This window comes from Pelodiscus sinensis, chromosome 2, assembly GCF_049634645.1.
Source record: "Pelodiscus sinensis isolate JC-2024 chromosome 2, ASM4963464v1, whole genome shotgun sequence".
Taxonomy (NCBI): domain Eukaryota; kingdom Metazoa; phylum Chordata; order Testudines; family Trionychidae; genus Pelodiscus; species Pelodiscus sinensis.
In genome coordinates, this window is record NC_134712.1 from 200,251,292 (window position 1) to 200,277,229 (window position 25,938).

General features: G+C 46.0%; 1 protein-coding gene across 4 annotated transcripts in view; it reads right to left on the reverse strand.

Annotated features, from left to right (window-relative positions):
* The window catches only part of DNAH11 (dynein axonemal heavy chain 11), a 273,839-nt gene that overhangs the window by 201,168 nt on the left and 46,733 nt on the right, over positions 1-25,938 (reverse strand). The window contains exons 9-17 of one of the 4 annotated variants that reach the window (XM_075922224.1): positions 25,295-25,411; positions 16,445-16,582; positions 16,208-16,332; positions 12,249-12,444; positions 8,597-8,701; positions 7,595-7,990; positions 5,900-6,232; positions 4,989-5,243; positions 883-1,052 (exon numbers count right to left, since the gene is read on the reverse strand). In XM_075922224.1, coding sequence (XP_075778339.1) covers positions 883-1,052; positions 4,989-5,243; positions 5,900-6,232; positions 7,595-7,990; positions 8,597-8,701; positions 12,249-12,444; positions 16,208-16,332; positions 16,445-16,582; positions 25,295-25,411 — 1,835 coding nt within the window. The remainder of the gene's footprint in view (positions 1-882; positions 1,053-4,988; positions 5,244-5,899; positions 6,233-7,594; positions 7,991-8,596; positions 8,702-12,248; positions 12,445-16,207; positions 16,333-16,444; positions 16,583-25,294; positions 25,412-25,938) is intronic. The other 3 variants (XM_075922225.1, XM_075922226.1, XM_075922227.1) reach the window with 3 other exon arrangements.

Sequence of the window (25,938 nt, forward strand, 5' to 3'; positions counted from 1 at the left end):
CTCCCTAGCCCAAATTCTGCTCGCATGTACTGCCAGACTGTCAAACAAATTTAAGGTACCGTATTTTCCGGCGTATAAGACGACTTTTGATGTTAAAAAACATCACCCAAAAATCAGGGGTCGTCTTATACGCCGGGTATACACTTTGCGGCTTTGCAAAGCCTCGGGGGAAGCTGGCGGCGGGGCATCCCAGGCATGCCTGGGATGCCCCGCCGCCGGCTTCCCCCGAGGCTTTGCAAAGCCACGGAGGGGCTCCGGCGGCGGGGCAGGCCAGGCGCGCCTGGGATGCCCCGCCGCTGGCTTCCCCCGAGGCTTTGCAAAGCCGCAAAGCTGTATACCCGGCGTATAAGACGACCCCCGATTTTTGGGGGATGTTTTTTAACATCAAATGTCGTCTTATACGCCGGAAAATATGGTACCTTAAATTTGTTTGACAGTCTGGCAGTACATGCGAGCAGAATTTGGGCTAGGGGGGCTAATATGCAATCTTAAAGCTGGGTATGTTAAAATATTTGTATATAATGGGATGGACTTTCTGAGGCCTATGCTTAAAGGATGGGAGTCCGCTGCGGCTTTGCTCCCGGTGCCTCTGGTCTGCTGGGGACCGTCTCCAGCAGACCAGGGACACCGGGAGCAAAGCCAGGGAGGCGGAGGGGCGCTGGGGTATAAGACGAAACCCTATCTTTTAACTAAAAAATTAGGGGGTCGTCTTATACGCCCAGTAGCCTTATACGCCGGAAAATACGGTAATAGTGTTGCAGAGTATAAATCAAAGCAAAATTCAGTTCACTGAAGTATTACATTATTTAATAGATATCAGTGGCATTTATGAAAACAGTAGCAAATTAGAATTACACTGAAAAAAATAAGATGCATTTTTACCTGTCAATGACAAATCTCAAAAGATGTTCCTTGAACATCCAGCTCCATTTCTTAATAATGTTTAACAAACTCATTTTGAAAGGTTTCATATCCACCTTAAACCAGCTTTCAAATGTCCTGAAGTCTTCAAACTTGCTAATATGAATGTAAAGACTCTCATAGATGTCAATCTACAGCAGATACAAGATTATATTATATATGCAAACCTATAAGCATATAATCAAATCATTACAAACTATATTTGATTGATGGAGACCATATCCTGAAAAAAACCTTTCCAAAACACTCTCTTCTGGTCTTCAAACCCCTTTCCTCCTTCCCCAGCCCCAGCACCCTGAGGCACAGGCCAGGACACACCAATTCTAAGTAGCACCACATCCTGACAGAACTGAATGCAACACTTGCAGACATATTTCCACTGCTACAGTGATCAACACTCCCCACAACCACAGGCACCAACTTTCAAAAGTGCCAGGACAGTAATCGACCCCTGGCTCTGCCCCAGCCCATTCGCATTCCAGCTCTTTCCCCAAAGCCCCACCCTCTATCCACCTCTTCCAAGCCCCACTCCAAATGTGCTGCATCCTTGCTCCTCCCTCCTCCCCTCTAGTTTCCCCAATGTCACAAAAGAGCTGACATATAGGGCCAAATTCTCTTCCAAATGACAAGAGTGGAAATCAGGAGTAAAGTTTATTGAAGTCCATGGTGGGTACACAGACATAAAAAAAATGTATGGACCTAAGAACATAAACAAGACCTACTGTTTACAATCTGATGCTATTTGCACATTACAGTATTGCAGTGACCAGACTGAGGACAATCAAACTCAATGACTGGAGAGGCGCAGGAAAGGAGGGGGAACAGATAGCGGCTGGTGGATGCTTAGCACCATGGAATCTGTGCCTTTGCCTACAACACATCTTTCAAGATCCACAGATCCCACATTTGCCTACAACATGTCATTTACCTTATCCAGTGCATCAAATGATCTAATAACTACTATGTGTCAGAAGCCAGACAAACACTACACTCTTGAATGAGCTCACTCAGAAACATGATAAAGACAAAAACACCATATCAAGTGTGGGCAAACACTTTTCACAAAACAATCTCTGCACATCAGGTCTTGCGATACTCTTCCTCAAAGAAAACCTGCAGGACGCTTTGAAAAGGCAAGCCTGGGAACTTAAATTGATAATACTGCCAGATACTTAAAATGTTGCATGCAACAGAGAAATTGGTTTAAAGGTCACTAAAACAATTTGTAACACACACCTGACTGCTGACCCTTAGCAGCCCACTTCAAAAGCCTTTTGCACAGTGCCTATTTGAAATCATGGGAAATCTAAAAGCCCCTCCCCAGCCTTATGGGAGGGACACTGGACCCATGTCCAACTGATTGCTTGGGACAAATAATGACTAAAGGATCAAGAAGTGCGGGCTAGAGGTTCAAAATAAGGGAGCCGGATGGGGACACCGAGCAGAGAACCCCGGACAGCGCCCACTGCTCCTCAAATCTGTCGATGGAGCCAGTGGACGCCGCCCAGAGGAACTCTGCCCGGATTCGTGACACGAGGGAAGAGCGGAAATAGGCCCCACAGTCGCAGAGAACCCTCTCGTCTAACCTCCTTCTCCTGCTATTATAGATGGCAGCTTTCGCTAAGGCCAGGAGGAGGTTGACGAGGAGGTCTCGCGACTTTGTGGGGCCACGGATTGGGTGTGCGTAAATAAAAAGGTGAGGGGAAAAGTGCAGCCAGAACCTCAATAAGAGGTTCTGGAGGAGCCGGAATAGGGGCTGCAACCTGGCGCATTTGAGGTAGGCGTGCGCCAGGTTCTCCCTCACGCCGCAAAAGGGGCAGGTGTCTGGGTTTGGGGTGAACCGCGCCAAGTACATGCCCATGCTCACGGCCCCGTGAAGGAGCCGCCAACTGATGTCCCCAACGGGCCGCGGAATTAAGGTGGAATAAACGCTGGCCCATCGGGTTCCCCACCCTCTATAGGTCTGAGATAGTCCCGCCACTTTGTATCGGGGCGGGACACGAGGGTGGGGAAATGCAAAGCGTGGAGCACGAGCGTGTACAGCTGTTCCCTGGGCGTGGTCCGGAAACAGACCGGCTGCAGATTTTGCAGCCGGCTGGGGGTCCAAGGGTGGGGAGGCCGGGGGGGCCCGCGGGACAGGGGCCTGATAAAGAGGGATGGAGGCTTTGCAGGAGGGGAGGGGCGGAGCGTTCCCTCTCGCAGGGCTCTCTGTAGGAGATCGCGAGCGGGCTGCGACAAAGCCACCTTCACCTCCTGGAGTAGGCGCAGGGGGGTTCGAGGGGTGGAGAGCCCCATGCATTGAGCGAGCGCTCGGGGATCCACCCAGTCCCCCCTGTCGTAGTCCAGGAGGTCCCCGACCATGGTGGTTTCTGCCAGGATCAGCCTCCGGCGCACTGAGGGAGACTCCGCCACCTGCACGCGCAAGGCTGGATTGTGGAGCAGGGGCTCCGCGAGGAGGTCTGCTCCCTCGGAGGCCACAACGGACCTGGCCGCCAGAAACAGCTTCCAGGTCTGGAGGAGGTCCTGGTAGAATTCAGGCAGTTCTGAGAGGTCTCGCGGAAGGCCCCTCGGCTGGATAAAAAAGAGCTGCAGGTCATATCGGAGCCCTCGGAGGCGGCGGAGGAAGGCGTGCCCCAAAATGCTCCATGCCGGACTACCTGCACTAACGAGGAGTCTCTGCAGGGCCTGGAGGCGGAAGGTCCGGACCTGGCTGCGCACGCAGACCAGGCCCTGGCCCCCCTCCTCCAGGGGGAGAGACAAGACCCCTGCAGAGACCCAGTGCAGTCCCGGCCAAAGGAACCCCAAAGCTTCCCTCTGGAGCTTGGCCGGGACCTCTGGGTGCGGGCACAGGGTGTTGAGCCGGTGCCAGAGCATGGACAGGACCAGCTGATTGAGCACCAGTGCCCTCCCACGAAGGGAGAGACACCGGAGCAGTCCTGTCCATCTCCGCAGTCGCTCACCCACTCTGGCCTCCAAACCTTGCCAGTTTTCCGGCGGAGAAGGATGCGTGGCGGATAAATAGACGCCCAGATAGAGCAGCGGACCCACGCTCCACCTGATGGCCTGAAGCGCGGGTGGGAGGGAGCCGGCCTGCCACCCGTCCCCAACCACCAGGCCAGAGCTCTTGACCCAGTTGACTCGGGCCTTTTGCACAGTGTGACGGGCCGGCCCCATCACTCACGCCGCGTCCAGGTGGGCAGGCAGCTCGCGCAGCGAGCGAAGAGCTGGGGAAGCACTGGCTGCATTGCCGCGCATGCGCGGCAAGCCGGGAGCCGCTTTTAAACGCGGCCCCGGCACACCTGAAGGGGGAATGTGCCCGCAAGCGGGAAACAGCGGCGGAGGACGCCAAGGAGGGGCGGACGGACTGTGGAGGCAGCGGGCAAGCGGAGGACCCAGACAGCGCCTCCTTCTCCTCCCCTCCCCCAGACAAGAGGGGGCACGCTGAGAACCGCGGCAGAGAGCCCGAGCCGGGACTGACCAGACCCCAGGCCACAGAAGGGCAACCGGGCGACGCGAGACCACGGGAGTGACGCCCCGACCTGGACGGTGTCCCCGGACTGGTGAGAGCTGGACTAGAGGGAGCCCCGAGACGGGGACCTCGGGGGAGGAGGAGGCCACGGGGGTTAAGTAGCATGGTCCTGGTCATAGCAGGGCTCGACCCCGTTATAAGAGAACCCTACTACGCCCTATAGGCCAAGAGAAAAGGGGTCAGGGGTAGCGGGGAGCCCCTCCGTGAACTGGATGCGGGCTCCCTTACCCCACATTCCTACGGGGCTAGATGAGTGGGGGGGTGGTTCCCCCGTGACACACAGCTATCTAAACATTATTGCCCACCCCATTTCAAGTGGCCTCTTACAACGTCTTACCCTCTATGCTTAATCTGTCCCAACTTGTATTTCGCTCAGACACTGATATCCTTTGTAAAACCTGAAAAACTCTGTACAGCTCAGAAAATTGTCCCTTCTACCAACAGACACGGGTTCAATAAAAGATGTTTCCTCATCATACCTTGTCTCACTCAAATAATAAAGTAAGTAAAAGCTAAAAATGAATATTTGTTTACTTGCCTGTTCTTTAAACTTCTCAAGAGTAGGTGGCTGTTCATGCACTCCCTCGTTGGCGTGAGCATCCATCTCTTCGGAAGTTAAAACATGACCATACAGCAGAAACTGCTTCATAAACTCAGCCCTGTCATCTACCCAGAGATAAGCATAGGTATCCAGAGAATTTTTGTAGTTCAGGGCTTTCTCAATAACATTTGCCACTCTGTCCATAATCTCCTGCCTGATCTCAGATAGCTCTAGCATGTTGTCCATATCACTCTAGGAATGAAAAGAGAAGACGTTATTTTGCAACTGTAAACCAAGTATATTAAATACGTTAATATTAATAGATATAGCAAATGCAAACTAGCTAAGAATTTATGACTGCAAAAATTGGGAGTCCCCATCACTGTTACCGCCAAAAACAACAGAGGAATGCCTGTCAGGGATGATCTCTGTACAGTTGGTTTAGCCTTAGTGCAGGGGAATGGATGAAATAACCATTTGAGGTTCTTCACAGTACAACATTTCTATGATCCCATACACAATAACCAATTGAGGGAACCTCTAAGGGCAGGATTATCTCTGTATTTCTGGATACTATGCTATATACAGCAGTGACAAAAACTGTCACTTCAAAAGAGGAGCGGAATATCTCCTGGAATTGATATAATTCAATTCTCTAGGTAGAGGATGTTACCCTCCTCATTGCTACAACTGATTAAGCTTTGGTTACTAGTATTGACTAGTGCAGCAGCCTGAGAATTCAAAACTTCTGCCCCCAATTACCGAGGATGTGGGACCAGGTTTGAGGCTTGTGGTCACTCTATGAAAATGATGCATTAATTATGGACCTCAAATTCTTGTGATCCACATTTATTTTCAGTTAAATTAGATCCATTACTCCTCACGTATATGGAGAAATTATAAAATACCTGGTAACTGTCTACTTCCAGATGTGCTGCTACTCTTTTCACCTGTGCAGAGATTTTGAAAATATTGCTCAAGAGTTCTTCTACTAGGTCATAAAAGCCATCTCCAGCCTCTTTGTCAAGTGAAGGTTTAAATTCAATATCTGAGGCATTAAGGATCATTTGTGCCTGAAAAAATGGAGCAGGCTTCAAATCTTTGTCTGTATTCTCCAAGAAGTAGTCTAAATTGTGCAAGATTGTGTTAAAGAAGCCATCAACTATGATGTCATCAATGTACTCTATATACATCTTCCAAGAGTCTGAGGAGGAATCTGCTCTTAAGAGCTGCAAGTTTTCCTGGGTATGAAAAAAAAAAGCATATTATACAATGTTAAAAATCATAATTATTTGCTGTAAAAGAATCAGCATTCAAGAAGTTTAATTGCTTCAATGGTATTTCATTGGTAAGGACCTACAACAAAATAAGATCACTGATTAATGTATTAATTTAAAAAAGGGACTATTACGTAATTTGTATAAACTGATAATGATACCTACAACAAAATAAGATAAAAATAAGTGTGGCCCTGATTCTGAAATCTTATCTACATAGGTAGATCTTGAAGCTTCCTTGAAGTTAATGGTACTGTGGGCAAAGACAGGGTCCCTGTACATATTAGATTGCAATTCAGGGCCTGAATCATTATGTTTTGTTAAAATTTCAATGGAACATCAGCACGTTGAAAGAATATCATTGCAAGCTACTGCAGTACATAACTGCTTCTTTTCTGCACTCCAGTGTAAAGCCCTTATTAGATTCATAATATTTTCAAAAAAGATAAAAATCCTTATATGGTCTTGTTCTTAAATAAAAACAAACTCTTTACTTGCCATTACCAATAAAAACTTATATTAGAAGATGGGCCAGAAAATTACCTTGAGACTATGGCATAAAAACAGTTATTGGATAAACAAAAATATTTAAAGTCTATGTTCTCTTTCATCAGTCATATAATTTGTGTAAGAAATAGACAAGCACAGAATTTTCAAGGACACCAGCAAAAAATGGGGGAAGGAATACAAGAAACTGACATGGGAAATATTTTTTCAGATCAGGACTCCGATAAAGTCATGTGGCACAGTAACTGTTTGAGGGATTTTCAGAGGGGGTAATAAATTGTATTGTGTTCATAAATAACATGGAAATAAAACATTATTAAATATGCCCTCTGAAAGATAAACTACCCAAAGCTGTACTTGCAAAGGTAATTTTACTTATGGAGGTCAGAGAAAAAATTTAGCACAGGGCACCAGGGTAACAAAACTGAGACAATTCAATCTAGACAATAATTCTTCTTATGAGATACAAAATAGCAATGCTAACATCAATCAAGATTATTTTCCATCTTGTCCCCATTTGTTTTTAAATGTATTAATTTTAAAAAGGGACTATTATATAATTTGTATTACTGTTTAAATAATTTAACAATCAAGTGTACATCAGTGAATTTAAATGAATGATAATTTGCAGATAACAGAACGCCAACTATTTAACCACTTCTTGCTATTCCAGCTATAACTCACTTATCCTTAAATTTAACACATTCTATGCAGGATGCTATTAATACCAGTGTGATTATGAATAAACAAACAAAATATGCTTTTTAGAAAGAAAGATTAGAAGATCTAAAAACCATGTAGGATTATTGCAGAAATTACCTCACCAAGTTGATTAATCTTATAGCCATCCTCTTTTATTAATTTGTATGTCTTAGTAAATCTATCTTCTTTATCCTCCAGGCTTAACAAAGCATCTTTCCTATTATCTTTCCTGGATAAGAGTGTGTGTTCTGCCCATGCATTCATAATATGCTGAATTGTTTGAATATTCTCCTTTGACTGTTGAACTCTGTGCTCCAAGCCATTTACTGTAGCTTTCACTTGCTCAATATATTTCCAGCAATTCTCTTCCTGCCATGTGAACACTTCTTCTGCTTCTCTTAACTGATCATCAAGAGCTCTCAGCTCAGTTTCAATTAAAGGATATTCAACCTCCAGAACAGTCTGTTTGAGTTTGTTGTACCACTGAACGATGAGTTCAAGGTTTCCAATATACTGTTGGTGTAAAAAGACATTCATAGGATAAAATTGCTCTAAGGCTGTGGTGTCCAACACGCTGGCCACTAATCACATATGGCTGTTTGGCCAGTTGAGAGTGACTAGTGGCTACTGCTTCCGAACTGGCTGGACACCACAGCTCCAAGGTAATGCTCCCAGTGCCATTTAAATGCCTAGGTGACTTCTTACGTTGGAAAAACAGTTATTCAGTAGGGCCACCATACACCTGTGCACTAGAAAGGAGAACCATTCTGGCCCCAAATGGGCCAGCATGAAATTGAGCTGCATGAGTCAAGATACTATTGGATCCACACTTTAACTATGCAGTTAAAGTAGATCAGCCAGCATGTACTGCATCTGCCTCTGTGGATAGTATAGCCACGATTCTGAGCTGTCACAACCCCATTCCCTTCCTGCCAGTAGCAGAATCTATTTTGTCTCCTTCAAAGTTGTCCACACAAAACCCAGCCATCCCAGATTATGCAATCAATGGCAAATTTCAACTATATTGAACAGGAGAACAAAGTAGAGCACACATGCATGTACACACAGCAACATTTTGCAATAAAAAGGATATATTTCATACTTCCTGAAAGCACAAACCTTAGCAAAAAATTTCCTTTTCTCATATATTGCTAATGCAGAATCTGGAATATCAGATCGATTCAACATCAGGAGATATGTCACCTCTCTCAACAAAGCCACTAGCTATAAGAGACAAAGCAGTGTTATCTTTAAGAAAAAACTTTCTGAAGATATGTGGGTTTTGTTTAATTCTATGTATAACCTCACATAGTAAGGTGCTCAGATGCTACAGTGGTGAGCATGTTAGAAGATTCTCTACAGAACAGAATCTCTTTCATTTAGATTCAAGAATGTGAAGGTGAGGTTGGGCAGAGTTTAGCAATCTAAAAATTAAAAGTGCTATACACTGTACAGTAAATGCCAACTTATTATTATTACCCTCTAGTTATCTCTAGAGAAAGCAATCAATACTACAGGTTGAACATCTCTAGTCCGGCACCCTCAGGACCTGACCAGTTTCAAATCAGAGAACTTGCCAGATGATGAGACACCAATATTGTCTAGCAGCTTTACTGACACTTCCATGGCTACTCAACTCCTAGAAGACAGTTGGGGTAAATTAGAGCTAAACAACAGCATAGAACACTGAAAGCCAGGATAGGTGGCTGTAAACAAACTTTATAGGACCATGGGAAACTTGGCCACACCATGTGATAAGTGGACATCCGGCTACCAGAGTTCCTGCTAAGATTTTTCCATCCATGAGCGGAGTAAGTTTTGTCTTGTGCACCAATACTGAGTTCATGTCCACTTGTTTGGATGTGTGCCACTGTGGCACCCAAGTTATAAACCTCTCCCTTTTACGCTCTGCTGCCATGTCCCTCACCCTCCCCTCACCCCATCTGCTCCCCTGGTGCCTGCTGCTGCCCCATCCCTCCTCTGCTCTCCTGGCTCCTGCCCTTTTCACTCTTCTCAGCCCTCCTGGGACCTGCCCCCACGCCCATTAAGGATGTCAAATGGCAGTTACCTAGCTAATTATATAATCAATACAATTTGTATTGAGTAGACGATTAGTTGATAGGACTGCTCTGAAGTCACAGCAGGGGTAGCTCCAGGAGCCAGCTCGAGCCGGGACTAAGCAGTCCCAGCTCATGCCAGTTCCGAGAGCTACCCACACTGTGGCTCTGCATTTTAAATGCAGTAAGAGCCACTGGGCTTTTACTATATTTAAAATGCAGAGGCGCAGCATCCCAGGCCAGTGTGAGCTGGGACTACTTGGTCCTGGCTTGTACTAAGCTCGTACAACGTGGACAGCCCTGTCTGCCATGAACAAGGACTGCTACAGGAGCAGTCTCTGTTCACGGCAGCCAGGAATGGCCGTGGGTAGCGCCTGGTGCAGGAGCAGCTTCTGTTCATGGCTGACAAGTCTTGCTGCTGCAAACAGAGGATCCTCCGGCACCAGCCCCTGTTCATGGCAGCCAATGCTGGCCACCACAAACAGAGGCTGATCTGGCACCAGTTCGTGGCAGACAGAACTGGCCACAGACGGGGCTGCTGCCAGAGCAGCCCCTACCTGTGGCCAACTCTGGTCCCCATGAACAGGGGCTAGTTGGTGGCAGCAGCCTCTGTCCGAGGGGCCGTCCAGCTCCCCGCTGGGATCCCTGCAGACAGGGGCTGCTTTGCAGAAGCCTCTCCTATCCCCACCATGCACTGCCTCTGGCAAGCAGCATTCCACAGATGGTGCTGGGGGGAACTGGCTTTTAAGTCGGCTCCTCCCAACACTGGCTTCTGCTCCCCCCCCCCCTTGCTGCCTCAGGTTATGTCTACACTACCCCCCTAGTTCGAACTAGGGGGGTAATGTATGCATACCGAACTTGCTAATGAAGCCCGGGATTTGAATTTCCCGGGCTTCATTAGCATAAAGCCGGCGCCGCCATTTTTAAAAGCCGGCTAGTGCGAACCCCGTGCCGCGCGGCTACACGCGGCACGGACTAGCTTCTAATCCGAACTATCTAGTCTGTGCCGCGTGTAGCCGCGCGGCACGGGGTTCGTACTAGCCGGCTTTTAAAAATGGCGGCGCCGGCTTTATGCTAATGAAGCCCGGGAAATTCAAATCCCGGGCTTCATTAGCAAGTTCGGTATGCATACATTACCCCCCTAGTTCGAACTAGGGGGGTAGTGTAGACATACCCTCTGATAGCTTATGCTTATCAGATAATCAACTAGTCGCTTACATCCCTGCTCCCCATCCTCTGTGACCCCAGCACCTGCCCTGCCCTTCCCCCTTGTGCCCACCCTTTCTCTAGCTCCCTTCCCCATTCCCTGTCCTAACACTTTCCTCTACCCACCTGCCCTGCCTCTCTTCTGCCCTCTGGTAACTGTCCCTCCCCTCCCCGTGTCTGCCCTTCTGCTTCACCCCCACAATCCAGTGGCACCTGCACCTTCCCTTAGTCCTTGCACCCTCCTGATGCTTCCCCCTTCCCTCACTGCCCCTACCTGTCCAATACCTGCACTCCTTGCCCTCTTCCTCCCTGGTGCCCATCTCCTCACCACCCTCTTCCCCAGTTCCCCTCATGCCCCTCAGTGCCCTCACCCATGACTTGCTCCATCTCCTGCCTTCCTCAGGCCCGCCCCCCTTAAATCCCTCTTCTCCTGGCAATGACTCCTCCCCTCTCCTAATCCTTCTTCTTGCCATTGCCCCTCCCCTCTCCTTTCCCTGCATAACCCTGTCCCCCTCCCATTTCCTACCCACACTGACACCTTCCCATTCCCCTTCCTCCCTCACTTCTCCTGCCCTTTCTCTTCATTGTCTCTTCTTGGCCCCCTGGCATTTGCCTCTCCTCCACCCTGCCCCCTTGGTGCCTTCCCCTTTCTTCTTCTGCCTCATCTTCTCCCCTCACCCCCACCTTCTCCTTAGTTCTCCCTCTGCCCCTTCCCTTCTTCCATCCTGACACCTGTACTTGCACCTGCCGGGCGAGGCAGCATGCCGGACAGCTGCCCTGCATGTCGGGACTCATGCCAGGGCTGCGGTGCTATTTTTAGTACTGCAGTCCTGGCCTCAGCAGTTGCCATGCAGCCATGACCCCAGCTGTTCCCGGGGACTGTGGCGCATGGTAAGCAGCTGCCCCACCCAGGATTGGATCTGGGCCCGCGGTGCTATTTTTAGTACCGCGGCCCAGGCTCCAGCTCCGGCAGCTGCCATATGGGCTGCATGGAGTCTGCCCAGTTTCTTCTGGGGTGGGAGAGCTACCTGCCACATGGCCCCACCCCTGGGAACAGCTGAGGCCATGGCTGCATGGCGGCTGCTGGGACCAGGACTACGGCTCTGCTGAGAGGGTAGGCAGGACTGAAATTTTTGGTGTGCACCCATGCAGGCATGCACCTTACAGAGAACCCTGCCAGCTACCTAAAATCATGCCAGTTGATGGATGTTGCTGAACTAGAGAGGTTCAACCTGTAAAACAGCCTTTTTATTTCTGAAAAAGTGAAAATTCTCTCCAACGCAAGCACAGGACAACCATATTTCCCAACTGAAAAACTAAGATAATAATGAAAACAATCATAGGAAGCATAAGGCAAAGGCATTTTCCCCAAGCATTATGATTTAAATATATACCAAAATATTAATTTCTCTTTAGGAAGATTTCAAATTTACAACACTGTCAGTATTTCTAATTTTGGGAAAAAACACCGCACAATACACATTTAGTTGTAATACTTTATATCATACCTTAGAGTCAAAATTCACACTTAGGAGACCATTTTCAGGATTGCGTTTAATTAGTGGTTGATCTAAATTAAACTGACAAACTTCATCCACCTGAGCTTTCCAGGCACCATAGACCTTCTCTTCATATTTGTCAAGTAATGTCAACAGCTCTATATATTTCTGATAAACTAAAGCTGTCTCAAGACTTGTCAGGATTCTGGAAAAGAAACAAATTACACAATCTATTTTATTCGTTAATAATTGACAATAACATTGCCAAATGTGTTTAGATGCAAAAATCTCACCTCTGACTTAGTTAAAATTTAAACAATGTCCTCTGTTTCTAACTATTTTCTTAGTTAAATCGAATTTCCTCATCCAAACCACATAAAAAGTTGAAGAGAGACCAAGAGTGAGAATGCATTGGACCAGTGTATCTCAAGTGGGTCATGGGCCCGCCCGGGCAAGCCACTGGAGGACCAGCGCTGTTTTTTTTCCCCTCTAAGTGTCCATAGCAATGGAGTCTTGCAATTCCCATTGGCTGCACTACACTGTTTCCAGTCAAGGGAAGTTGTGGGAAGCAGTGCTGCCCACTTCAAGAAACACTACATTAGACCTACGCTTCACTGAAAATTAAAAAAAAAAAAGCTGTGGAGAAGGGAGAGGGCTTGCTCCCTCACTTTACTCACTGGTGTACCTATTGCCCAACATTCCAAAAGGCTGATTTTCACACTGATTATTCCACACTTATTTCAGAACTGTGCTGGTTTTTGTTTCACTATCAAAGTACACATCTTTTTTCTTAGTGGAAAACTCCATCCATGGCGTTGTTTCATATTAAAAAGTATATACACTTGAGTCTCTTTAATACAGCAACCTTGGGAAACTGGATATGCTGGATTAAAGATTTTGCAGGGCACTGCAGGGTCTGGGGGTGTGTCACTCACCTGCTGCCCCACACCCACATGAGGCTCCACTTTCCATGCCAATCTCAGACACAGCCCACACAGCACTGAGGAGTGGTGGGGAAAAGCCTCAGGGGAAGCAGCTCTGCATGCTGCCATTCCCCCATGTGGGGAAAACAGTAGTGGCAGCATACAGAACCGCTTCTTCCTCTGAACCATGGGTGTACAGTAGAGGCTTAAGTGTATTGGATCTAAAGAGAGAAGTCACTTACGGTATGTCTACACTACAGAGTTAGTTCGAACTAAGGGTATGTCTACACTACAAAGTTAGTTCGAACTAACGGACGTTAGTTCGAACTAACTTTAATAGGCGATACACTAGCGCTCCGCTAGTTCGAATTTGAATCGAACTAGCGGAGCGCTTAGTTCGAATTAGGAAAACCTCATTTTACGAGACTTAAGCCTAGTTCGAACTTACTAGTTCAAATTAAGGGGTGTGTAGCCCCTTAATTCGAACTAGTGGAAGGCTAGCCCTCCCCAGGTTTCCCTGGTGGCCACTCTGGCCAACACCAGGGAAACTCTATGTCCCCCTCCCGGCCCCGGACCCCTTAAAGGGGCACGGGCTGGCTACGGTGCCCGTGCCAGGTGCAAGCCTGCCAGCACCCAGCCAGCAGACCCTGCACCTGGCATGGCACAGAGCCACCCACCCGATGTCCCCCAGCCCACCCCCTCTTCCCGGGACCAGGCTGGCGGCTCCCGGGAGCTTGCCCTGGACCGCAAGAGGCGGGCACCTTCCTGGGCTAGTGCGGACATCGTGGACCTCGTCCACGATCTCCGCACTAGGCACAGGAAAGTGGCCGTCTAGGGCAGGAGAGCTGCCAGCCTGGCCACCCAGGAGCAGGTGTGCATGAAAATCAAGGGGGTCCACTGAGACCCCCGACCCTGAGCCCTGAGCTTACAATGGCCGTCCTGGGTCAGACCAATGGTCCATCTAGCCCAGTAGCCTGTCTGCCGACAGCGGCCAACCCTAGGGACCCTGGAGGGGATGGACCGAAGACAGTGACCAAGCCATTTGTCTCGTGCCATCCCTCTCCAGCCTTCCACAAACTTTGGGCAGGGACACCACTCCTACCCCCTGGCTAAGACTACTCCATGGACCCAACCTCCATGACTTGATCTCACTTCCCTTTAAAGTCTGTTCTAGTTGTAGCCTTCACAGCCTCCTGCAGCAAGGAGTTCCACAGGTTAACTCTTTGCTTTCTGAAGAACAACAACTTTCTCTTACTAGTTTCAAGCCTGCTACCCATTCCTTTCCTTTGGTGTCCTCTAGTCCTTCTTTATGGGAACTCAGGAAGAACTTTTCTGAATGCACCCTCTCCACCCAACCCCTGCTTTTAGAGACCTCTATCCTGTCCCCGCTCCGTCTCCTCTTTTCTAAGCTGAACAGTCCCAGTCTCTGTAGCCTCTCTTCATCTGGGACCTGTTCCCAACCCCTGATCATGTTAGTTGCCCTCCCCTCTCCCAGCCTTTCTCTTCCCCTCTCCCACCTCCTTTTCCCAGTCTCCCCCAGTTTTGTTCAATAAAGACAGAGTCAATTTTGGAAGAAACGTTATCTTTATTTTGTACATCAGGAAGGGGGGCTAAACGCTAATTCGAACTAGTTTTTAGTTCTAGACGCATTAGTTCGAATTACCTTAGTTCGAATTAACTAATTTGAACTAAGTTAGGGTATGTGTACACTACAGCGCTAGTTCAAACTAACTTAGTTCGAATTAGTTAATTCGAACTAAGCTAATTCAAACTAACGCGTCTAGAACTAAAAACTAGTTCGAATTAGCGTTTTGCTAATTCGAACTAGCAAGTCCACATTGAGTGGACTCTGAACAGGGCTTAAGGATGGCCGGAAGCAGTGCTGGCAGGGCATCAGAGGAGGACTTAGAGCGTGGAGATGCTGTCTCAGGCTAGCCGAGGGCTGCGCTTAAAGGGTCCCGACCCCCACCCCGGACAGACAGTTCTAAGGGGTGCCCCGCTTGCAAAGAAGTTCTGGCTTGGATTGCCCGGACTACCCACACTGGGCACATCACAGCACTCGGCCATCAGCCCGGCTGCACTTGCCGCAGGCTGCCATCTGGGGAGAGGAGGCAATCGGGGGGCTGCAGGAGAGCTTCCACCCCCAGAAGCCCGCAGAGCCAGCCCAGTCCTCCCCATCGGGGGCTCGTACCCCATTCCTCCCTCACCTCCTTCCACTTACCCTTCCCTAGCCCCCCTTCTTATTGATGTACAAAATAAAGATAACGTTATTAAAAAGCAATTCTGAGGTTATACCTATAAGAGGCAATCACTGTGTGTGTATCAGCATTTTCTCCTGAAGGTCCCAACTCTGCAAAGAGAGTTGATTTGGCTCATGTTTTTATATGCGTGGATCTTTTTGCAGATTCAAGCCCTAAAACTATTCCTCAACTTGTATTGGCATCAACAATTCCAATGCACAAACAAGGAAGTTAATCAAAAAGTGCCACAGTTGCAAAGGGGCCATATGGCAGCTTCCAAAACTGTGCCCAAAATTTCATATACATGCTATTTTGGTTTTAACATCAAAGATTAGACACATAGAAAACACATATACAGTAAACAGCCTGCAAGATTATCGTGTAATTTTAGAGGCTTATGTAGATCCTGGTCCACAACTGGGGATCATGGGTGCTATGTTAATAAAAATAAATAAAATTCTATGTGAAACCATTAAAATTTCATCTATAAATACAGATTTTTTTTTACAGAAGTTACATTTTGAGTTCCTGTCAACACCAGTCTGATAACAAAATGTTTCCATCTCTCAAATATTGATATTACAGCAAAAATATAATGTCAAGTGAATTTGTTAAAGCCAGAAGGTCGATAAAGCAATATCGAGAAATCTGAAAAATGATATCATGTAAGCAATTCATATTTGATAGATTCCTAAGAGAAACAGACAACTTTCACATAGACAAATTACTTTCACCAATAATTGACAATGCCATTTTCAAGGGCTGTCAATGTTATAGTCATACATAAATAAATGTGAACTCTTACGGGTGTGACAGATATGAAAAGTTTGACCAGAATATCTGTATTCGTTCTTGGAGAGCTTTGGACCATTTAAGGTTTCCTGAAGTAAATGGCATATTTTTGTTTATGATTTCCTTCCCCTCTTCCACCTGCAAGTGTTAATATAGCAGAAATGAGTATATAAGCAATTATGAATTAGAGTTCATTAGGTGCACCTAACAAAAACAGGAAAACATTGCTTTATTTTGCTTTGCTACATACCTGCCTAATGTGCTCATCATACAAGTGTTTGCAATTATCCAGCTCTTCATCAAGCATCTGCAGTAAGATGATGTAATTGGGGCTAAAAATCTCCATGATAACAGGTTTCTCTAGAAAATAGCCAAAGATGGCTAAAAGCTATAAAAATTAAAGTGTGTCAGATTCCATCATTTATAATACTTCAAATATGTATCAAGAGTACCTTTTTAGTCTTATTTCGCACTGAAAATTCTCACACCAAAAATAGTATTCCTAAAGCAAATGGACCAGATCTTTATGGATATATACCTGCAATTTGCACCAGTTGAGAATCTGGCCCTATATATTTGCCAATAGGCTATTAAATTGTACTAAAGTTCACTGCAAAAAGGTTGTGGTATTAATGTTTAATGCGTGTCACTTAAAAGCTGAAGATGAGCAAGTAACTTTCTTAGACGCCTTTCAAAATCCTAGCCTGCGGACTGTTGTGATTTCTCTGATATCTTCTCATTTTTTCCCCACAGTCCAGAGATCTTCCTCCTTTCCCAATGAGGCACTGGTCTACTGATCTAATGTGGTCCCACTAGTTTATCTAAACATTTAGTTTTAGGTTCCCTGAAAGCTAAATGGTCACCTTTAAAGACACCATAATAGAGACTCAACTTAGGGTACGTCTAGACTACATGCCTCTGTCGCCAGAGGCATGTAGATTAGGCTACCAGACATAGGAAAATGAAGCGGCGATTTAAATAATCGCCGCTTCATTTAAATTTACATGGCTGCCGCGCTGAGCCGACAAACAGCTGATCAGGAGGCATACCTGGGTGGTATACCTGGAGGTATACCTGGTGGCATACCTGGGTGGTATACCTCATCCCAGGAGGCATACCTGGGTGGTCGACAATACCTTTGATATCGACACCCGCGCGTCCAGACTATCGCGCTGAGCCGACAAACAGCTGATCAGCTGTTTGTCGGCTCAGCGCGACAGCCATGTAAATTTAAATGAAGCGGCAATTATTTAAATTGCTGCTTCATTTTCCTATGTCTGGTAGCCTAATCTACATGCCTCTGGCGACCGAGGCATGTAGTCTAGACGTACCCTTAAATGTACGTCCCAGGTTCAAAAACATAATAAGAGAACCAAAAAAGTGCCCCCAACTTAAACCCGTCCCACACATTATCAATAAACTACAACCTATACTGGAACAGGATACTAAACTCCGAGAAGCTCTGGGAGACAGACTCAGTCTCCTATAGACAACCACCCAACCTCAAGATGATTCTTACCAACAACCACAGGACATACCACACTAATACCAACCCTGAAACTTTCCCTTGCAACAAACCCCATGGCGAGCTTTGTCCACATATTCACTCTGCGGATACCATTATTGGACCTAACCAATTCAGTTATAAGATTAAGAACACATATTCCTGCTCATCCAGAAATATAATTTATGCTATCATGTGCTGACAGTGTCCGTCTGCTATGTACATTGGACAAACGTCTCAGACAGTTCGCCAAAGAATCAATGCACACAAAACAGATATTAGACAGGATCACAAAGAAAAAACAATGTCTTGATATTTCAACCAGAAAGGGCATTGTCTCAAGGACTTAACTACCTGCATCTTGCTTCAAAGACCTTTTAACACCAGACTTGAAAGAGAATCCTCTGAACTGTCATTCATGCTTAAATTTGACACTTTACACCTAGGTCTCAACAAAGACGCTAATTATCTTACCCATTACAAAGATAGCTTCCCCAATTATCACCTCTAATATCATTAGCTCACAGACATTTACCTCCCCACCTCATCCCCCCTCTGTTCTGAAATTTGTTTTGTCCTTTTCATATGTGTTCATTTTTTTTATTGTATTCTTTGGTATATATGGTCATGCCAATTTTCTTCCACTATTTGATCTGAGGAAGTGGGTCTGGCCCACGAAAGCTCATCACCTAATAAACCATCTTGTTAGTCTTTAAAGTGCTACGTAGTCCTGTGAATTGTATGTAGATACCTTGCCTGCTCTTTTTGAAAGAGAATTCTAAATTAAGGGCTAGAGGGAGCAGATGCAGTAATCAAAATTATCATGCCTATAAGAAATATTGGACATGGGAGTGAACTGGGCCTTGAAATACAAATCGACATGGATTGTAAGTAGAGGGAAAAAGTGTACTCAGTCGCAATCATGGTATTTTTCTTTGTTTTGGTTGTTTGGTTAAACTTCTCTGTGTGCATTTATGCCTTCCTTCCCCCATTCACTATCTAAGAGCGTACCCAGAGATGTTCTCTGTGTTTTAATTTATTTTATTCAGTTGCTCTGTAACACGAGGCAATGAAGTGTGCTTTATCAAGTATATCTTTTTGTTTTGTTAATAAAATCACCTTTTTTAAGGCGATGATTTGAGTCTTGTGTCCTGGAAAGACACAGGAGGTTTGTCTGTGTGTGTGTGCATGCCTCAGTCAGCTACCAGAGACTGCAGGGCTACATCTAGACTGGCATGATTTTCTGCAAATGCTTTTAATGGAAAAGTTTTCCTTTAAAAGCATTTGCAGAAAAGAGTGTCTAGATTGGCACGGACGCTTTTCCGCAAAAGCACTTTTACGCAAAAGCATACATGGCCAATCTAGATGCGCTTTTGCGCAAAAAAGCCCCAATTGCCATTTTCGCTATCGGGGCTTTTTTTGTGCAAAACAAATCTGAGCTGTCCACTCGTCCTTTTGTGCAAAAGCTTTTGCGCAAAAGGACTTTTGCCCGAACAGGAGCAGCGTAGTATTTCCGCAAGAAGCACTGATTTCTTACACGAGATCGTCAGTGTTCTTGCGGAAATTCAAGCAGCCAGCGTAGACAGCTGGCAAGTTTTTCCGCAAAAGCACTTGCTTTTGAGGAAAAACTTGCCAGTCTAGACACAGCTCAGTTGTTTTCTCTTTGTTTTCAAGCTCTCTTGTGGTAAAGGAGTGTTTTCTTCTTGGGTTCAAGAAGAAAGGGTTTATTATTTTATTTCACTTGGTGGTGGCAGCTATTCCCCAAAAATTCAGTGATTCTGGGGAGTTTTTGTAAGGAGAGCCTATAGAGGCAAGGTATTTAAGGTCTCTTGCGGGCCCCCATCTTCTGCACTCAGAGTGCCAGAGTGGGAAACAGCCCTGACAAGGGGTAAACAGTGCGATGGCAAAAATCTTCAGATGATACAAAATTACTCAAGATAGTTAAATCCAAAAGAGGCTGCTAAGAATTACAAAGGGATCTCATAAAACTAGGTGACAGGGCAATAAAATGACAGATGAAATTCTGTTGATAAACGCAAATAAATGCATACTGGAAAAGATAATCCCAGATATACACATGCAATGATAGAGTCTAAATTAGCTGTTACCACTCAAGAAAGATGTTTTGGAATCATTGTGGATAATCCTCTGAAAAATTCACTCAATATGCAATGGCAGTCAAAAAAGTTAATGTCGCCTCCCCCGCCCCCTTCCCACATTGCTGGCTGCTTGCCAGGCTTTGCCTCTCCTGCCCATAGCATCACCCTTGGGGTGGTGTCCATAACCTCAATTTTGCCAGAAACTGGGAACTGGTGACAGGGAATGGGTCACTTGGGCTACATCACGCTGCACTGTAGTTCAAAATAGCTTATTTCATAATTTGGCACTCTACACAGTGCCAAATTTCAAAATAGCCCGCTATTGCAAAATGTCCCTTACTCCTCATGGAATGAGGTTTACAGGGACGTCAGAGTAGCGAGCACGAAATAACAGGCTTTCTGTTAAGACGCGGGATAGCTATTTTGGGATACTCCGGTATCCAAAAATAGCGTTGCAGTGTTGACGTAGTCTTGATGATTATTTGTTCTGTTCATTCCCTCTGGGGCACCTGGTATTGACTATTATTGGAAGACAAGATACTGGGCTAGATGAATCTTGGAATGCCCCATAATGGCCATTCTTATGTTCTTATATAGGTTAATGACTTTCTAAAAGTCCAGTATCTGGCAACCTAAAAGCTAGAGGATTATATTAGATTCAGTTTTCATGGCAAATGCTATGTCTGGAGTATTTAAAGGTTAACAGAACTGAAGTCCATAAATTATCCATTAACTGGATTTTTAAAATTACCCGACCTCCTAACACTGTATCCTAACTCATTGTGAAAAATAGCATATGTTTAAAAAGGAGAGAAGGAGTTACAACAAAGCATACATTCAACTGCATCCAAGGTGACAAGCTTAGAAAAATACACTTCAAATTATTTAGTTGAATATTAACTGCAATTGTCTTAGACACACTGTGCATTATTAAACGGTTTCCAAGACCTACCTTGACACAATTCGAGTATAATCTACCTGGTGTGTAGCTACTACCTAACAAGACACAATGTTTACTTTGTCCTGATAGTTATTTGTTTTCCGTACCTTATGTTCAGTATTATAGAATCCAAAGGCAAACAAATAGTTGGTCAACGGCTGAATAAAGCAGTAGGGTTTAGTGACAACATAAAAAAAAAGATCATAGAACTATTTTTCATCTGCCATTATTTAATTTTCATCCCCCACACCCAATACACAAAACACTCAAAACATAAACTGTGAGCAAAATTTCCATCAATAGTATTACCATGCTACTCACATGCAGACAATCTACTGCCACAAAACCAGACAAATAAGCATATTAGGTATGTTTTAAAAATACTCAGATATACAAATACCAAATTATATACAAGTACAAAGATGCCATAATTTTCTATGGGTCAACTTCCTGAAGGTGTTGGGGGTTTCTGGGAAGTGAGAAATGATCTACACTCCCACTCAGGCAGAGGCAAGAGGTAGCTCTGATAGTGAGGGAGCACAATTTAAAGGCTCTGGGGGACAATTAACCATCAGCCCTTTGCATGCTCTCCTCCTCACTGTCTCCTCCTTCACTGTACCCTCCCTTCTTTGCCCCTTCAGCTGCGCCCTCTCCCCCAGCCTTGCTGCCAATGTTCCCTGTAAACTGCATGGCAGGGTGGCTGTGCAGCTGCTAATTGAGCCCTGTCCAGAGGTTTAAGACTGCCGTGCAGAGAGATTCCTGGATGGGGAGGGACACTCCCTCAGCATCAGAAGCCCCCTGCTCCAGACAATGAGCGTGCTGGTATGGGAGGGGACATAAGTAGGAGGGAGGGGGGACGTAGGTGGCTAGGAGAGGAACAGAGGGGGAGGGGAGTTTGGAGCATGCACTAAGTACGAAAGAGGATGTGATTGAAACAGCTGGATTTGCCTGCAGCCTCCTGTGAGGAAACCTAGTATGCTCCTCTAGCTTTCTGGTCTGGAAGAGAGGGAGCAAACTGCATGCGGTAGGCGGGGGAAATGAGAGGCAGTGCTGAAGTCTGTGCAGTGATGTGGGGACAGAGGGGGGTTTGTTTGGGGTGTCTTTGCTTGTTCTCATCTGGACTGCAGGCAGCAAGGGCCAGACAGTCTCAGCACAGCAACCTTGGTTGGGCTGCAGACATAGGACTCTCTCCTGGGCTGAAGCAGACTGTACAAAATAGTGTGAAAATTTCAAGTGGGTTAAAAGCTTTTAGGCTGTTTTTGAATACTGGAACAAAAGGCTTGGCTCATGACATTTGCATGATTACATTTCAAACAAAGTTTACATAGATGTTAATGTCTTAAGGTAAGAAAGGAAAGGGTTCTTTTAACAGATTTTTTTTAGTGTTGTAGATATCTGCAAATTCTGATCTCAATGATTTTTTAAATAATCTTGCATCACTAGTTAATACATGTTAAATTGTTAAAACTAGAAGAACTTTACTGTGGATCCTGTTTAATTTGTTTGGCCTTTCGATTGGAGTTGGATTCCAGAAAAGTGCTTGAGGGGCTTCTACTTTTTCAGTCAGTCAGTGTGTCTGTCTGTCTGTCACACACACTCTCACTCTCTCTCTCTCTCTCTCTGTTTCAAAACAGAACTTTTTATCTCTTTTTCATTTGCAGAGCATGGATCCTAAACATCCCCCAGAGAAAGTGCATAAGCCTGAGTGAATGTCTTTCACTCTCCTTTCCAGTGTCAGTAAATATTATATTAATATTTTCAAGAAGAGCATGACTATTTCCAGTTGACTCAGATTTGTTTAGCATCTTAAAGCCTTTTAGCCTTTTACTTAATGGACATGTCTTTGATTTATTTATATAGCTATTTGTAGTATGCCCTCTTTTATTAGCTTGAGTTGTTAGAAAGAACAATAATACATGTACTCCAAGGATAGTGTTAGTTTTCTCCATTTGATTTCATATTAAATAAACATTGTAAGCATTGTTCCTTGTTAATTATCCCTTGTTTTAATATATTGTCTTCCATACCCATGGACAGTCTAAAATGTATATTTATTTATACCTAGGTTTTTTGTTTGTACTGGGACACACTGCACCTTCACATACAACCTGAACATTGGTGGTGCACATAAGAAATTTCAACCTGCCCAAGGCTGGAAAATGTTAGAGGGAGCACTGCTTGCTGCTACTCCATTAACCCCCAGTGGAGCACCCCCTGCTCCCTGTGCTGTGCAGAGAATCTGCTCCTGGCAGGAGCAGACCCACAGCTTGCCCAGCAGATTTCTTCCTCCCACCATGCCTCTTGATGGGCTACGCCCTCCCACACAGGACACTGCCTAGGAAAAGCCAAGCCCAGCATGTGCCAAAGCTGCCCAGAGCCCTGTGAAACACTGGCAGAGAGGAGTCTCTCTGCTCCTCAGATAAATGCTGGAGTGCAACAGAAAGAAACGATTTCCAGCCCATTCATGCCCCAAACCCACAGGCTCCACAGTGGCCTTCATGCAAGACCTCAGAACCCCTTCACTGCCCCACTAGGTGCAGGCCCTGCCCAGGGAGCGCAAGGCTTCTCCATCCCCTAGATTTTGTGCACAAGGAAGCAGCCACATGCACACTACTCCTCCGGCTCAGGGTGCCCTCCCCTACTGGGCCACCTCTGGCAAGGCTCAATGGCCAGTGAAGCTTCTATGCAGCCCAGCACGTGTGGGGGTTCAGGGAAGGTAGAGATGGATCTGCTAGTCCCCAGCTCCTCACTTCTGGGTGCTGGCAACAGCCCTGCCCCCTGCCTGCTGCCATCTCCTGCTCCAATGGCCCTGCATAGATCTCCATGGAGTTCCACGAGACTCAGCTCCAACCGTTGAGCCACTGTGCAAGCCCAACTATCCTGGAAATAGAAGTCAGAAATCTGGGGAAGCATGTGACCCTGCATACCACTCGCTCAACCCATCCTTTCTGCCTCAGGTCAGGATGCTCTCAGTACCTTGTTGGATTGAGCCCAATGGAACTACTTGTATGCTTAAAAAACAAAACACTCACATACTTTTCTGGATAGGATTACAAGAACCTGATCCAGAGCCCACTGAAATGAGGAGTTTTCCAAAGTCAGTAGACTTTGAATCAGGCCCTAACTGTGGATCAATGTCTGGAAGGGATTTGCATTCCCTTTACTTACATGTCTGTACAGGTTGAACCTCCTAAATCCAGGACTCCCTGTTCTGGCAACACCCGTGGTCCAGCAGGGATCATGGGTAGGGCTGGACCAGAAAGCCCAACGCACCCAGGAGTGCTAGCCAGCCAGGAGTTCAGCAGGGAGAGTAGGATTGTTAAATTTAGATTAATTAACTAAATCAAATAGTCGATGGGATTTCCATCGACTATTCGATTAGTCTACAAGGGCGCAGGGCTTCCTTTCGAAATGTACATTTAAAAAGGAAGCCCGCCAGGGAGTGCAAGGACAGTGGAGGACTCCCCCACTGGCCCCAGTCTCCCTGCAGTGCCTCAGTCTTTGAAATGGACAAGAGCCCCTGTGAGGCTTTTGTCCATTTCAAAAGGAAGCCCCCGCTGGCCCCCTGCTCCCTGCAGGGTTTCCTTTTGAAATGTATTTCAAAGGCTGAGATGCCTCAGGGAAAACAGGGCCAGTGGAGGACTCCCCCTGCTGACCCACGCTCCCTGTGGGGCTCCCGCTGGGGCTCTTGTACATTTCAAAAGCAGAACTGCAGCAGAAGTGGCGCGAGTGAAAACTGTTTCAGTCCCCGCTTGCACTGTTTCCGCTGTGCCTCTACCTCTCCTGCCCCCCATGGAGACAGTGCTTGGGAGGGAACCGGCTTTTCAGCTCCCCTTCTCCCCCCCCCCCCCCCACTGCCTCTCTCTGATAGAGGGAGCAAGGGGGAGGAAGCAACTAGTCACGTAACAAGTCAACTATCTGATAAGCTTCTGCTTATGGGATAGTCGACTAGTCTCTTACATCCCTAGAGAGGAGCCCCACCACTGGGACTGTAGAGATCCCTAGCTGGGCACAGCACAACAGGGCAGCCACGGAGCCCCATCCCCAACAGAAGCAGGGTAGCGGTGGATGGGGCGCTCCAACCTGGAGAGCCCCAGCCAGCTGGCAGCAGTGGGCCAGAGCCAAGCCCAAGCTCTGTAGCAGGAGGGCTGGAGTGGAACCAGCTGGAGGGAGAGGCAGTGTCCTGGGAAGCCAGTGGCAGGGGACTTCCCGTGATCCGGCAAATTTCCTCATTCGGGACTGGTCAGGTCCTGAGGGTACCGGACCAGGGAGGTCCAGCCTGTAGTGTTAAAAAATATTAGGGCTGCTCTTGCTCCCACTGAAGACATTCACAAACTCTCACTTACAGGTGATGACCAACATTAGTCTCCAGCTATACTAGGATTTGAGACGTCCTAGTATAACCTCCGTAAGATTAACTGCACTCTTCAAGGTATTATTATAAGTACTTTATATTTATTATTCGTGAGTATTAGTGACTCAATATTTTTTCTGAATTAACAATATTCAGCCCCATAATCTAGAACAAATGTATAGTTATGTTTATTCAAAACTGACCTTGAATGCTGATTCTAAACCAGAACAGTCAAGAAATCCTACACAAAGGAGTGACCCAAGACGTCTGTCAAAATCCAGGATTTTGGTTTTAAACTCCACATAGTCATCTTCAAATTCCTATAAAATATATTTTAAAAATCCTGATTTTAATTTTAAACTACAAGACATTTTTAATTTACTGAAATGAATAAACTATTTACAGAAAAAACATCAATGAAGATTCCAAAACACAACTGAAATTGACTTGGTTAATTCAAATCCTTGGAACAAACAGTAATGTCTTAATATTTGCTTGCTTCTTAAATGGAGCTGGAAAAAAAGGGAGAAGGGAGGAGGCCAAATAAATTAAAATATATATTTGACACTGAAGGATACATGCTGGGAGATACTTAACACATACTTAACTGATAGACAAACCTCTGTCATGGATTATCTGTATGGTGTTTGGACCTGCCATGAGTGCAGGAGACTGGACCTTTCAAGGTTCCTTCCAGTTTTAGTATTCTATTATTCTAATGGAATGAGCATCTGAAAATGCTTTCTCAGAAATAAATCACTAGGGCCCAGATTCATTGATTTCAGTGGAAGTTAGGAGCCTAAATACCTTAGATGATTAGGGCCAGGGTAAATTCGGATTGACATTA